Raw genomic sequence first — 14,357 nt, forward strand, 5'->3', positions numbered from 1 at the left:
CATTAATTTTCTGCTGCTTATCCGGATCCCGGTCGTGATGAGAGCAGACAAAGCAGCTCCTCCCACACTTCCCTCTCCTCAACCAAGTCCTCCAACTCTTCCCAGGGAATCCCAAGGTATTTCCAAGTGAGATGGGAAATGTTGTCTCTCCAGCATGTCCTGGGTGTCCTCGCAGTTGGACGTGCCTGGAAGACCTCCCTATGGAGACAACCAGGGGGCATCCCCACCAGCTGCCCAAACTACCTCAGCTGGCTCCCTTCAATGTGAAGAAGTAGCGGCTCTACTCCGAGCCACTCCCAGATATTCGGGCTTCTCACCCTGTCCAGGAGCGAAAGCCCAGATACTAGACTGAGGAATCTCAATTCTGCCGCCGAAAACAAAGTACTCGTGAGTACTAGAGTGCTTCCGACAGGTGACGTAGTTACTAGAAGCGTCCCAGTGTGCACTTCAATGAGCTGAGGTACAGATTAATTTCAAAGTTTACATAAGTGTGATGTTGTGTTCTGATGACTCGTTTTTAAGTGATAACCTTTCATTTTGATTTAGTCACGGTAAAAGCAGCAGCTGTGAGAAGCTTTTGTGCACCTGCACGGCCACGAGTCATAAACACAGCCTGTTAAAAACACAAATAAATTTGTATATAACTGTGAAAAATCTAATAAATATATATTTATCTGTGTCATCATGGAGAAACATCCATTAAGTGTCAATAAACAGCTGACATGGGTTAAAACAGCGTAACAGTTGTTTTAGTCCTCATGTCAGCTGTTTTTTTTTTTATTAATTCTCTTTTTAAAAAGTTCCTTATAGAGACAGTTTCATGACTTTATTTGAGAGACTCTACAAACTTAATACTGATTATACAACCCCAATTCCAATGAAGTTGGGACGTTGTGTAAAATGTAAATAAAAACACAACACACTCACTCATCACTCATCTTCAACCGCTTTTCCGGGTTCGGGTCACGGGGGCAACAGATTCAGCAGGGGACCCCAGACTTCCCTTTCCCATGCCACACAATGATTTGCAAATCCTCTTCAACCTATATTCAATTGAATACACCACAAAGACAAGATATTTAATGTTCAAAGTGATAGACTTTTTTGTTTTTGTGCAAATATTTGCTGATTTTGAGATGGATACCTGCAACACGTTTCAAAAAAGCTGAGACAGTGGTATGTTTACCACTGTGTTACATCACCTTTCCTTCTAACAACACTCAATAAGCGTTTGGAAAATGAAATAATTGTTGAAGCTTTGTAGGTGGAATTCTTTCCCATTCTTGCTTGATGTACGACTTCAGTTGTTAAACAGTCCGGGGTCCCCCTTTTCGTATTTTGTACTTCATAATGCGCCACACGTTTTCAGTGGGTGACAGGTCTGGACTGCAGGCAGGCCAGTCTAGTACCTGCACTATTTTACTACGAAGCCACGCTGTTGTAACACGTGCAGAATGTGTCTTGGCATTGTCTTGCTGAAATAAGCAGGGACGTCCCTGAAAAAGACGTTGCTTGGATGGCAGCATGTGTTGCTCCAAAACCTGGATGTACCTTTCAGCATTGATGGTACCACCACAGATGTGTAAGTTGCCCATGCCATGGGCACTAACACTTCCCCTTTTGTTTGGAGGACACGACGTCCATGATTTCCAAAAACAATTTGAAATGTGGACTCATCAGACCTTCATCAGGTCAGACTTTCTGTCTGTCCATTTCAAATGAGCTCGGGCCCAGAGAAGGCAGCGGTGTTTCTGGATGTTGTTGATGTATGGCTCTCACTTTGCATGTTAGAGTTGCACTTTTAGATGTAGCAAACAAACTGTGTTAAGTGACAATGGTTTTCTGAAGAGTTCCTGAGCCCACACGGTAAGATCCTTTACACAATGATGTCGGTTTTTAATGCAGTGCCACCTGAGGGATCGATGGTCACGGGCATTCAATGTTGGTTTTCGGCCTTGCCGCTTATGTGTAGAAAGTTCTCCAGATTCTATGAATCTTCTGATTATACACTCAACAAAAATATAAATGCAACACTTTTGGTTTTGCACCATTTCCCTCAAATATTGTTCACAAACCAGTCTAAATCTGTGATAGTGAGCACTTCTCCTTTGCTGAGATAATCCATCCCACCTCACAGGTGTGCCATACCAAGATGCTGATTAGACACCATGATAAGTGCACAGGCGTGATTTTCTGCTTGTGTTTTTGTAGTTTGAACAGGTGAGTGGACCTGGAGAGCAGCTTCCTGATGGACTAGTTCCTGGAACACTACAGGTACACAAAGTTCTTGAGCTTCATTTGTTGTCAGAGCTTTTTAAAGTGTTGACATCCAAAAATGAAATGATAGCAGTCACATTGAAAAGCAGACAAACTGCGACAGACACTGAGGTGATTCAACCTGTTTCTGTTTCACTCGCTCACACGCCACGCCACGCCCCCTCACTGCAGCGAGGCGAGCAGGAGATGTGGGCATGTCAGGGGGTGTGTCTCACAGAACAAGAAGGAGTTCAGATAAAGACTTCAGTGACCTATGTCACCAAAATAGAAAGTGAACCGTCTGAGGGCAGAAACAGAACTTTGGGGCTTTGTGGACATGAGCCTGAAAGAGGTTTGAACATATTCTGGACTCCTTTCAGGGACAAACTAAAACTGGACGCTCACAAAGACACATCTGAAGACTTGCAGCTCGCTCTACCTTCTTACAACACCAGGTGTCAGTTTAGTGCAGACGTAACAAACAGTCGTCATATTAATCAGAATAATCATGAGGGAATTCAAAAACATCTTAATAACTGCCCCAGATAATATCGCCACTCAACTCACAAGGCACATAGAACGTACAAACATTCAATTCTCTGAAACGTAGGAACAATGAACAAAAAAAAACTCCTATTAAAAACAATTACAGAAACATTTTAATGTATAAAAATAAACTGTTGAGTTTATGAACCTCGTAAAAATGGTGCATCATGAACTCACTGAGCACCAGTTATTGATGCACATTGTGTGTGTGATATTTTTTTTAAATCATCACTTCAGTTAAGGTGCTCTGTGTGTGTGTGTGTGTGTGTGTGTGTGTGTGTGTGTGTGTGTGTGTGTGTGTGTGTGTGTGTGTGTGTGTGTGTGTGTGTGTGTGTGTGTGTGTGTGTGTGTGTGTTGAGAGGAGGGGGGTGTTAATCTGAGATAAAATTAGAGGATAGTTGGGTGTGGTGTTACCTTTGTTACATATGTCACAGAGGTGTTAGGCGAGCTGTGTCAGTCACAAATTCTGCTTAAATCAAGAGAATTCAAGAGAATATCTGTAAGAACACTCACAATTGTGGGACTTTGGAGATGTTGAACATTAAATGTCAAACACATGAAAATGTAAAAGGTGATTTGTCACAATATGATCCCTTTAATTTCATTGGATAAAGACCATTTCATTTTTAAAATATTCCCATTGATCATTAAAATCTATATGGAAAACATCATGAATCAAAATCTAATTGGCACATTTGAGCTAAAACAGTGGCTCCGTTTACAGACACATAAAAATCCGGTTGCCGTCTGATTGTTGGCCATTATCTGATTATTAAGTGGCCGTGTAAATGGAAAAATCCAGTATGTTTTATCTGATAGCGACTGTTATTTGAGAGAGGGAGGGAGGGAGAGAAAGAGGAAAGAAAGGGGAGAGAGAAGGAGGGGGAGAGAGTGTGCTCTTTTTCTTTATACAGTCTGTTTTTTCTTTCTTTCTTTATTCTCCACTTTGAAAGAATTGTCTCATGAACTGAAATCTTGTAAATCGAGTTTTTTTGATTATCAGGTTGCTGAAGTGCAGGTAAATGCGTCAGATCAGATTACTGGCAGTTATCTGGTTATTGTGGTCATGTAAACGTGCTCGATGGCCACATTTACATCACCATAATAATCTGATAGTGACCTGATTTTTATGTGCATGTAAACAGAGCCATTGACACAAAACAAAATGGATTAAAGTGCGTTAAATCAAGATTTTAAAGTTTTGACTTCTTATCGGTGCTGCACTATGCTTTCCAAAAACCTCTGCATGTGCCAGAATTTATACAAAATAAAAATTTCCCAACAACCTCGAAAGTGGATATGACACTTAAAGACAACATAGTCTTATTACATGTAACAAAGGTTATATCATTCGGTCAACCTAAACATTTTGGGAAGATGGACGCGGTTCTCCCGTTATATACAACATTTGAACTGAAAAATGTGCACGCCCCATGACCAGCTTCCCGCTGAGCACCAAACCTGAAATATGTCACTGCGTGCAGACCGTATCGGCTTGTGCACCTGGCGGCCGTTGTTTACACTTTTTTAGCAGCAGAAACTTTGATTAAACAGCTCTCAGGGACGTGTTTGTCGATATGCCTGACCAGTGTGTCGCAGCATATTGCACAAACACAAGGGCAAAAGGTTTTAGCCTTTTCAAGTCCAGGCAGATTGATCGAAAGCCGCGGTGTGGTGTGATGCACGAAATGTCAGGCTATCGCTCGCTCCGCTCGCACGCACACATTTGCTCCCGACAGCAGACACTTTCCTCTACCGTCTCCATGTTCTCAATGCTCACAGGAACACCCAAAATGTCAACCCCAAATAATATGTTCACAATAATCTTGAAATGGTCAAGGAACTTGTAAAAATATCAGTGCAATACGTAGTAAACATGGCGGCGGCATGTTCACTGTTGTTTCCGGCGATCTTTTTCAAAACTTTCACCATTTATTTCCTATTCAATAATGTAACTAAACACAGATGAATGCAGTGCCAGGCACTCGAAAATGGCAAAAACCCGAAGGTAATGACTGTGGTCCACAAGTAGTAGCTACACTATCGCGGCTCTGGAAAAATAACAAAGGCAGTAAACAGACGCTAGAATCAAAAATGCTATAATTAGTGTTATAAACAGCAGCAACAAAAATCAAAGCCTCCCTTACCATTCCGTATTATGCAGCCTTTCAAAATCCATCAGAATTCGCACATCTCTTGCCTCTGCTTCGGCTCCGCCATAAACACCGTCGGCATTATTTTCGCTGCCAGAATGCTCCTGGTTTGAATATTTGTCCGAAAGATACGGCTCCAATCTGTAGGGTCTAATCACTGCTGCGACATCCTCAGGATCCGAGTCAGTCTCGATTTCCTCACAGAAATAATCCACACTTGAAGAGTCAGAAAAGTTCTCGATCTCGTCCCTGTCCATGCTGAGGTCTATCTGTTCCTGTTGTCGATCAAACAGACAAAGACGGGACTCTACACGTTGTGACGTCACGGCATCACGTGACCGCTGATGGAACGCTGCCAGCGCGCTTTCCAAGAAACACACTTTTGAGAAGCTATACAAACTTTATTTCTCAGTGATAATGATTAAAACCACTTTCAACTTACTATACTGTATGTATATTTTGATATTTATATCAGTTTTACCTCATTTTTTTTAGGTGTCATATCCACTTTAAAGGTCTTTAATTGATAAAAGTAAAAACTGCTGGCAGTTTTTTTTTCTACGTTGAAATAATATTTTTGTTTGTGCAGCTGGAACTGAGTCTCGACGGCAGCCAGCTCGTCCCCAGCTTTCTGTCTGACTCCTGTCTGTCCGGAATGGTTCCTCAGGTAACAAACAGCCCCAAATCCAAACCCCTTCCACCACGCGGAGGCTCGGTGCCGAGCTGCGCTCTGCACAGGGTCACACGCCATGAGACAGGAAGTGTGGTGTTTGTTCCTGCTTGTTTCCGCCTACAATGCAAAGTTCCAGCAGAGAGCGGGCTTTAATTATAAAAGCTCACGAGGCCTCAGCTCCAACTTTGTTCAGCATTTTTCCGGGAGAAATACACAAACAGCTCACATCGACATGGTCAACGAAGCTGAGATTAAACAAAAACTTTGTTGTGTACTTCGCATTACATTCCATCTTCAGAGATGCTACGTGCGCGTGTGCCATCAGCGGGTTTGTCAGTACGCGACTGTTTGTCTCCCTCCCAAAGAACGTCAAACACGAGCGACGCATGATGTCGACGCCCCGATGGTGGAATTGTTTTAACAATGCAGAAAGTTCCTGCTTGTCAGGTTCGGACAGCGTCGTGGTGCAGCGCTGGTCCCTGATCAGCCTCAGTGTTTGCCACTTCGTTAATCTCGAGCCCTGAGCTGAGGTTGGCTAGTTCGCTTGTTAGCGACCTCAAAAATGGCCCCAAGTCTATTAATGGGGTAGCATTGTCCTCTAAGTGTTTATGTGCCATAATTTGCTTCTAGCCCCACCCCTTTTCCCGCGACAGCACGGACGTTAGCGTTTCCACTCAATACTGTTGCCCACAGCATAAGCGTTAGCTCCATGACATCCTGAACTTTAGTTTAGTTTCAGGTTTGGACTCGGATCTGACGGAAGTGTGTGCTGTGTTTCCAGGACGGATCCCTCCTCTACCTCTCTCCTCCTCCATCACTCCATCCTCTACTCCTCAAGCCCAGAGAGGAGTGCCAAGCCACGCAGATGGAAGCCTACGGCAGATATGGAGAAGTGGGAGGAGTCTACGCGGACAGCTGGGCCATGCACGAAACAACTGGACAGCAGGAAGAGGAGGTGATAGCTGTAAAGGTCGCATACGGCCCGTCGGCAGGGGACGGAGAATTCTGGGAGGATGGAGGGATGATGGAGGGGAGCGTGGGGGGAATAGAGGAGGAGGTGGTCGGCGTGGAGATTGACGCATACGGGAGGATGTGGGAGGAAGGATATGTCGTGCAGGAGATGGCCGGAGGGAGGGGTGAAGAGGAGGTGTCTGCTGAAGGAGTGACGGAGGAGGGAGAGCACTATGACGTTGAGGTGGACGTGTCCGGGGTCAGCTCAGATGAGGAGACGCAAACGGCAGAGAGTTCTGACATCTCAGACAACTCTACTAAAACGGGAAGGGGCTCTGATGATGTCATCATATGCAATGACGCCAGCGAACCCTCAGAGAGCATTTCACCGGTCAGTGAAGCTGTCAATCATGTATTTAGGTTCACACTGATGTCCCACCTCCAAAGGCAAACAGTCTGTCCGGTCTGGATCCAATTAATTATGTGCAGCGTCACAGCAGCAGTGCAGAGACAAAAACGCACCTTTATTTAGACATGAAATCAAATTTAAAAATAAATCAAGTTCAGGCCACTTGTATAAAATTTTCTAAAATGATGCCCTTTAAACTCACAGTGAAAACTAACCTCTACAGTATGACATAAGTAAAATAAAAATATAACTACCATGTTGTCCATGGGGATCCACGGGCTCTAGATTGGGTCGTGTTTATAAAATAGGTATCTGACATTTTAAAGGGTGGTAATAAATTATGCAAATTTTCTATAATGAGTTGGAATGGTGTGTGGTGGAATGTTTTTTTTTCTTATCCCCATGTCCTGTAACTCTGTCAGTGCTTTTACTCAGACTTTCTCATATTGTGGTACTTTACGTTTGACTGTAGCAGTTCTGGGTTGTGCTTTCTTCACTCTAGCCTCAGCCAGACGTCCTTACTCACACTTATCATAAGCCAAGTTGCTGTGTTCCCTCTTTTATTTCCTTCGTCTGTCTCTATCATAGATTTCCTTCTACCCAGCTTAATTAGAGACTCTGAAAAGAATCACAACATAGATTGTTGTTATAGCACAAAAATGAAGCTCAAACTACCATTTCAAAGAAAATAAACCAGACATTTCCAAAGATGGACCAGCCTGTGAAATGCACCCTAACATACCACCCACAGATAGCATAATAATATTGTATGTATGTACGAGGTCTGTTAGAAAAGCATCCGACCTTTTTATTTTTTTCAAAAACTATATGGATTTGAATCGTGCGCTTGCATCAGACAAGCTTGAATCTTCGTGCGCATGCGTGAGTTTTTTCACGCCTGTCGGTTGCGTCATTCACATGTGGGCAGGCTTTGAGTGAGCACTGGTCCACCCCCCTCGTTGGATTTTTATTGTCAGTGAAATGGCTGAGAGGCTGCCGCTTTGCTCCATGAATTTTTTTTCAGAAACTGTTAGAGACAGCCAGTTGGAAACCATAACTGTATGGATTTGAATGACGTGCGATTACACCAGTCATGCTTGAACTCTCGTGCGCATGCGTGAGTTTTTTCACGCGTGTCAGTGACGTCATTTCCCTGTGGGCAGGCTCTGAGTGAGCACTGGTCCAGCCCTCTCGGCTGAATTCCTTTGTTTGAGACGCTGCTCGAGACGGCGCGCGTTGCTTTATCAAACTTTTTTCAGGACCTGTGAGGGATATCCGTTAGGACACTATTCAAGAAATTCAGCTGGTTTTCGGTGAAAAGTTTAACAGCTGATGAGAGATTATGGGTTGTTTCTGTCGCTTTAAGGACTTTCCACGGAGCGGGATGTCGCGCAGTGCTCCCAGGCGACGTCGTCTGGCTGTTTCGAGCTGAAATCATCCTAATTTAAGGCTCTGTTGACCCAGGATGTCATGAGAGAACAGAGAAGATTCAGAAGAGGCCGGCATGAGGAGTTTATGCGGATATTCCACTGTTAAAGGTCATTTTGTAATGAAAGAACGTGCGCGCAAATTCGCCGAGTCGTTTCCGTGACGACAACGCAAATCTGTGTGCGCCGCGACAGGAAAAACACCTCCGTGTTGAAAACCATTTGTAAAATTCAGGCGGCTTTTGATGGCTTTCAACAAGTGAGTAACTGAGAAATTGTTTAACAGTTGGGCATGTTCCAACTTGCCCGTTAAGTTTTCCAACGGTGGTGTTTTTCGTGTCGCGACCCCCCGCGGTCGGGTGCGGCCCGACATGCGACTCTGCCCGCACGTTCTTTCATTACAAAATGACCTTTAACAGTGGAATGTCTGCATAAACTCCTCATGCCGACTTCTTCTGAAAGTTCTCTGTTCTCTGCTGACTTACTGGGTGAACAGAGCCTGAAATGTGGAAGTTTTCAACTTGAAACAGCGAGATGACACTGCCTCAGAGCGCAGATCGCCGTCAGGCGCCGAGGGCCGTCCTTAAAGCGACACTACCAGACCAAAATCTCTCATCAGCCGTTAAAAATTTCAGAAGACCAGCTGAATTTATCGAATGGTGTCCACTCAGTTGTGCCTTACAGTTTTTGAAAAATTTTTTATCAAACAAAGCAGCAGTCTCTGAGCCATTCATAAACAATGAAAAAATAGACGAGAGGGTGGGCGACTCCTCACTCAAAGACTGCCCACAGGCGAATGACGTAACCGACAGGCATGAAAAAACTCTCGCATGCCCACGAGGTTCAAGCATGTCTGATGTAATCACATGTGATTCAAATCCATATGGTTTTTGAAAAAAAATAATAAGGTTGGATACTTTTCTAATAGACCTCGTATATGTGTGTGTGTGTGTGTGTGTGTATATATATATATATATATATATATATATATATATATATATATATATATATATATATATATATATATATATATATATCATTTCATCATGTGCAATTTCCACTGTAATATACGAGGGCTTTTTTCAAAAACTATATGGATTTCATTCATATGTTTTTACGTCAGACATGCTTGAACCCTCGTGCGCATGCGTGAGTTTTTCCACGCCTGTCGGTGACGTCATTCGCCTGTGAGCACTCCTTGTGGGAGGAGTCGTCCAGCCCCTCGTCGGAATTCCTTTGTCTGAGAAGTTGCTGAGAGACTGGCGCTTTGTTTGATCAAAATTTTTTCTAAACCTGTGAGACACATCGAAGTGGACACGGTTCGAAAAATTAAGCTGGTTTTTAGTGAAAATTTTAACGGCTGATGAAAGATTTTGAGGTGATACTGTTGCTTTAAGGACTTCCCACGGTGCGAGACGTCGCGCAGTGCTCTCAGGCGCCGTCGTCAGCCTGTTTCAAGCTGAAAACCTCCACATTTCAGGCTCTATTGATCCAGGACGTCGTGAGAGAACAGAGAAGTTTCAGAAGAAGTCGGTTTCAGCATTTTATCCGGATATTCCACTGTTAAAGGAGATTTTTTTAATGAAAGACATGCGGACGGGTCTGCGTGTCGGGACGCAGCCGACGCGGTGCGGCAGCACAGGCCAAACACCTCCGTGTTGATAACCATTTGTAAAATCCAGGCGGCTTTTGATGGCTTTCAGTGGAGTGAGTATATGAGAAATTGTTTAACAGCTGGACATGTTCCAACTTGTCCTTAAGGCTTCCAACAGAGGTGTTTTTCCTGTGGCGGAGCGTCGCGGCGGCTGCGAGCCGACGCTGCAATCCGTCCGCACGTCTTTCATTAAAAAATCTCCTTTAACCGTGGAATATCCAGATAAAATGCTGAAACCGACTTCTTCTGAAACTTCTCTGTTCTCTCACGACGTCCTGGATCAATAGAGCCTGAAATGTAGAGGTTTTCAGCTTGAAACAGGCTGACGACGGCGCCTGGGAGCGCTGCACGACGTCTCGCACCGTGGGAAGTCCTTAAAGCGACAGTATCACCTCAAAATCTCTCATCAGCCGTTAAAATTTTCACTGAAAACCAGCTTAATTTTTCGAACCGTGTCCACTTCGATGTGTCTCACAGGTTTAGAAAAAATTTTGATCAAACAAAGCGCCAGTCTCTCAGCAACTTCTCAGACAAAGGAATTCCGACGAGGGGCTGGATGACTCCTCGCACAAGGAGTGCTCACAGGCAAATGACGTCACCGACAAGCGTGGAAAAACTCACGCATGCGCACGACGGTTCAAGCATGTCTGACGTAAAAACATATGAATGAAATCCATATAGTTTTTGAAAAAAATAAAAAGGACCTATACTTTATTGACAGACCTCGTATGCCATAACAATTTCCAAAGAGTATTACCTACTATTCTACATAATTTCACTTTGATGAATTAATCATTTAATAACCTTCAAATCATTACTGTATTTTCATCATAATGGGAACACACTGCGGGGGATACAATTAAAATCACGGCATATTTACCCACATTAACAAAGTGCTCACTAAAATGATCTCCTGTAGGGTTTGGGACATCAGTAAATTTGTTGGTGTGACGAAGATCACATACGTCTGTAGCATGTTCCAATGCAACTAAATTTACCACTGTGCTCGTGTCTTATTACTACGACACAGCAATGTGAAGGTAATTATAATCTAAAATCATAAAGGATCAAAAATTCTCCATCTCATCCAGACTCCACACACTGGTTCTCTACCATTCGTTCCTGAAATTAAAAACAAAACAATAAAATCATTCAATTCCATGTGGCTGGGAGCATCAGAGTCAGAGAGTGCATGTTTCCGCCACAGGAGACATAGGCATTCGTCAATCCCCTGTTGAAAAAAAAATCAACAAATTAAAACAAGCACACAATCAGTCCCCCCCCAAAAAAATACCAGGTACAAATTCACTGGGAGAATTTAATTCACTGCAAAGGTCTCCAAATTCTTTGCAAAAGAAACTTCAAAATCTGAAAAGAGAAAAGTGTTTAAGCAACAACACCCACACTGTAAGTAAAACCAAAATTAGGATATTTTATGCTTCCAGTTAATTAAAATCTTTAAATTTGGTCAAGAAATTTTTTTTTTTTTTTTTTTTTTTTATCATTTTCATTCAGAAAATTATGTCAGTGAAAATACTAGCTCCAGGCAGTAACTAATTTGATTACATAATCGCTACAATGCCAAAAGCCGAATTGATGCAAGTAACTGATTAATATGAAAAATAAAAAAAATAATAAAATGTAAGTCCAATTATTCACTATAAAACGGAATCTAAATGAATTGAATTCTATCTATATTCACATACTTACCAAACCAAGGGAGATAATAGATCAAATTTAAAATCAAAAATACCCCTGCATATTTACTTAAAAAGTATTCAAAAATAATCAAACATTCAAAACCAAATAAATAAAATGCAATAAAGACCGCCACCAATAGATGGCATCACCTCCTAAAAGGCTTGGAGATTTCCCTGCCCTCTTTATCTTCCTGTTTACTGAATGCCTTTGCCTGTGAAGCGGGCTTCGTAGCTCTCTACATAGTTATAATAAAACTTGAAAGAACCATCTTTTAACCATTTTGGACTGGATGGAGTACTGTCACTCAACCACAGCAGCCTCCACGATACACCAAGTCACGCCAACCCGCGATGCTGTTTGAGCAGTAAGGAAGGCTAGACTAGATTAGCCCAGCCTGCTTGGCTCCATGCTAACCAAGTTTATAAAGTGTTTTAAAATTTAAAAATCAGCAAAGGGACTCGACGGTCCTATTCGCTAAATTTTAGTGACTGTTTAGTGACTGGTGTCAATTTGTACAGTTAAATTTATTCACGTTTTTATTTTAAAATCAGTTAGCATCTTAACAGCTAACGCAAATTGAATGCGGTCCGACCAAATCGCGCGACAGAAACCCCGCGCTTTACAAATCACAAATCAACAGATTTTCAACAAGACAAAGAACCAGACCATGCACAGCAAAACATTAAAACTAAACTTTTTACCCAAAACGCAACAAAAAAAATTTTAAACATACAACACCACAGTTAAACAGACAAACATGGATCCATACCAACCTCATGTGAATGGAATTTTGCATGCATCATAAAAAGCGCTTAGAACAACAATTATAAATCCACTACACACAATACTAACAAATAAACTCCATCCCAGACACAAACTTTACCCTTGCCTCCTTGTCCTACGCCCAAAACAAACCCCACCAAACCGAACAGAGTTTCACACCATGACTCATTGTTTGGGTCTGTGGTCACCTTTGATGCTACCAGAAGCGATTGTGGTGTTAAAACTCAAAATCAGCTTGTTAGTAGTTGCAGGTGTATTTTAAGCAATACTGAAAATTATCGGCTATTGGTTAGCTGTAGCTTCCGATACATTTTTGGGTGGTTTATCGGTTTAGCTTTATAAAAGATAACTTTTCAGTTAGCTGATTAGCTGTTATCGAAGCTAACTTTTTGGTTAGCTATGCCCACCACTGGTATGCATGTCCTGTTTCCAAACGCTTCACATTTTAATTATTAGTAAGTGTTAAATCCATTAATAAACAAGATTGAAATTTAGAATTGTGAAAGGAGAAATAAAACTGACTATTAACAAAACAGGCTGAGGATGATCTGTAGAGTTTTATGAAGTGCTGTGAGTTCTGGGGAGCTGACAGTGTCATCATTAATACAATAACATGCTTTTGGAGGGCGTTATGCATTTTCAGAGGCCCGACGTCCATGCCCAGTCGCCCAAAATGATTTTCACCCTCGTACTATTGGTCACTTACTGAGATACACAACACGTGGAATCACATTAACAATATTTAATGTCATTTAAAAACGCACGACACCCAGCAAACGCGTACATAAAAAGTTGGCTCACTTTAACTTTTGTCGTGTTGGCTGTCAAGCGCTGCTCTCCAAATTTGCCAGGGCGTCCTCATCAAGCTGGCTTCTTTGGCTGCTGTTCATTGTTGTACTATCCATGAGAAAATCATCTGTAATATCCATATTGGGACCAACACACACTTCTCGCCTTTTCATCTTTTCCTCTGCAGACAGTTCTTGGGCTGCGCATGCTATGATATCAGTTTATGCATAACAGGCGGGTATTGGGATACCCGCCCGTTACTGCGGGCAGGTATAGCTAGGTAGAATAAATGTAAACCTATGCTACCGGCCCAGCAATGCCTCAGTAAGTGATGGTAATATTCGATATTGATCATACAAAAGATCATTTTGAGTCTGAAAATACCGAAGTCTTCATGCACACCCCTGCAGGTAACATGCAGTGGTAGCTATGGTTGCTAAATAGGATAAGTGCATTATAAACATGTCCATCTATAAATGAAAAAGTAACACAATGCTAAAATACCCTCAGCTGTTTGAGCATTATGGTCTGTATAATTTGCAGTTGTTTAAGCAATTATTAGGTTCCAAAAACTGAGTTTGCAGCTAGCAATCAGATTGTGACATCACGGTGCAGCTCTACTCTGATTGGCTGTCACCCCGCCACTCAAAACCTAACATCTGCGAAATGTCTTTTAAATCACTTCAGAGGTATTATTAGGTTCTAAAAACAGTGTTGTCAGTTTTAGAAGTGTTAATTTCTCACTCGCGTTTATAATAAATACGTTGTGTAATAGTATATGACAAAGAGGGTATATTGATACACAAATGAAACAGAGTTTTGCTACCAACCTGTAGGCGTCACCACACTAACGACCGCTAAATGTTTTGTAAATCCTTCCAGAGGTGTTATCAGGTTACAAACACAGCGCTTTCAGTTTTAGAAGTGTTTATTTCTCACTAGCTTTTACATAATATATGAGAAAGGTGTCGTTTCTAGGCAAAAAATGAAACAAAGTTAGCATGTAGCAATAGCA

The 14,357-nt window shown here is 42.2% G+C and overlaps 1 protein-coding gene across 2 annotated transcripts in view; it reads left to right on the forward strand.

The window, feature by feature from the left end:
* mbd1a (methyl-CpG binding domain protein 1a) overlaps positions 1-14,357 on the forward strand; it is a 65,012-nt gene that overhangs the window by 43,949 nt on the left and 6,706 nt on the right. The window contains exons 10-12 of one of the 2 annotated variants that reach the window (XM_034171851.1): positions 2,212-2,274; positions 5,545-5,622; positions 6,410-6,970. In XM_034171851.1, the coding sequence (XP_034027742.1) occupies positions 2,212-2,274; positions 5,545-5,622; positions 6,410-6,970 (702 nt within the window). The remainder of the gene's footprint in view (positions 1-2,211; positions 2,275-5,544; positions 5,623-6,409; positions 6,971-14,357) is intronic. The other variant, XM_034171852.1, reaches the window with a different exon arrangement.

This window comes from Thalassophryne amazonica, chromosome 6 (assembly GCF_902500255.1).
Source record: "Thalassophryne amazonica chromosome 6, fThaAma1.1, whole genome shotgun sequence".
Lineage (NCBI taxonomy): Eukaryota > Metazoa > Chordata > Actinopteri > Batrachoidiformes > Batrachoididae > Thalassophryne > Thalassophryne amazonica.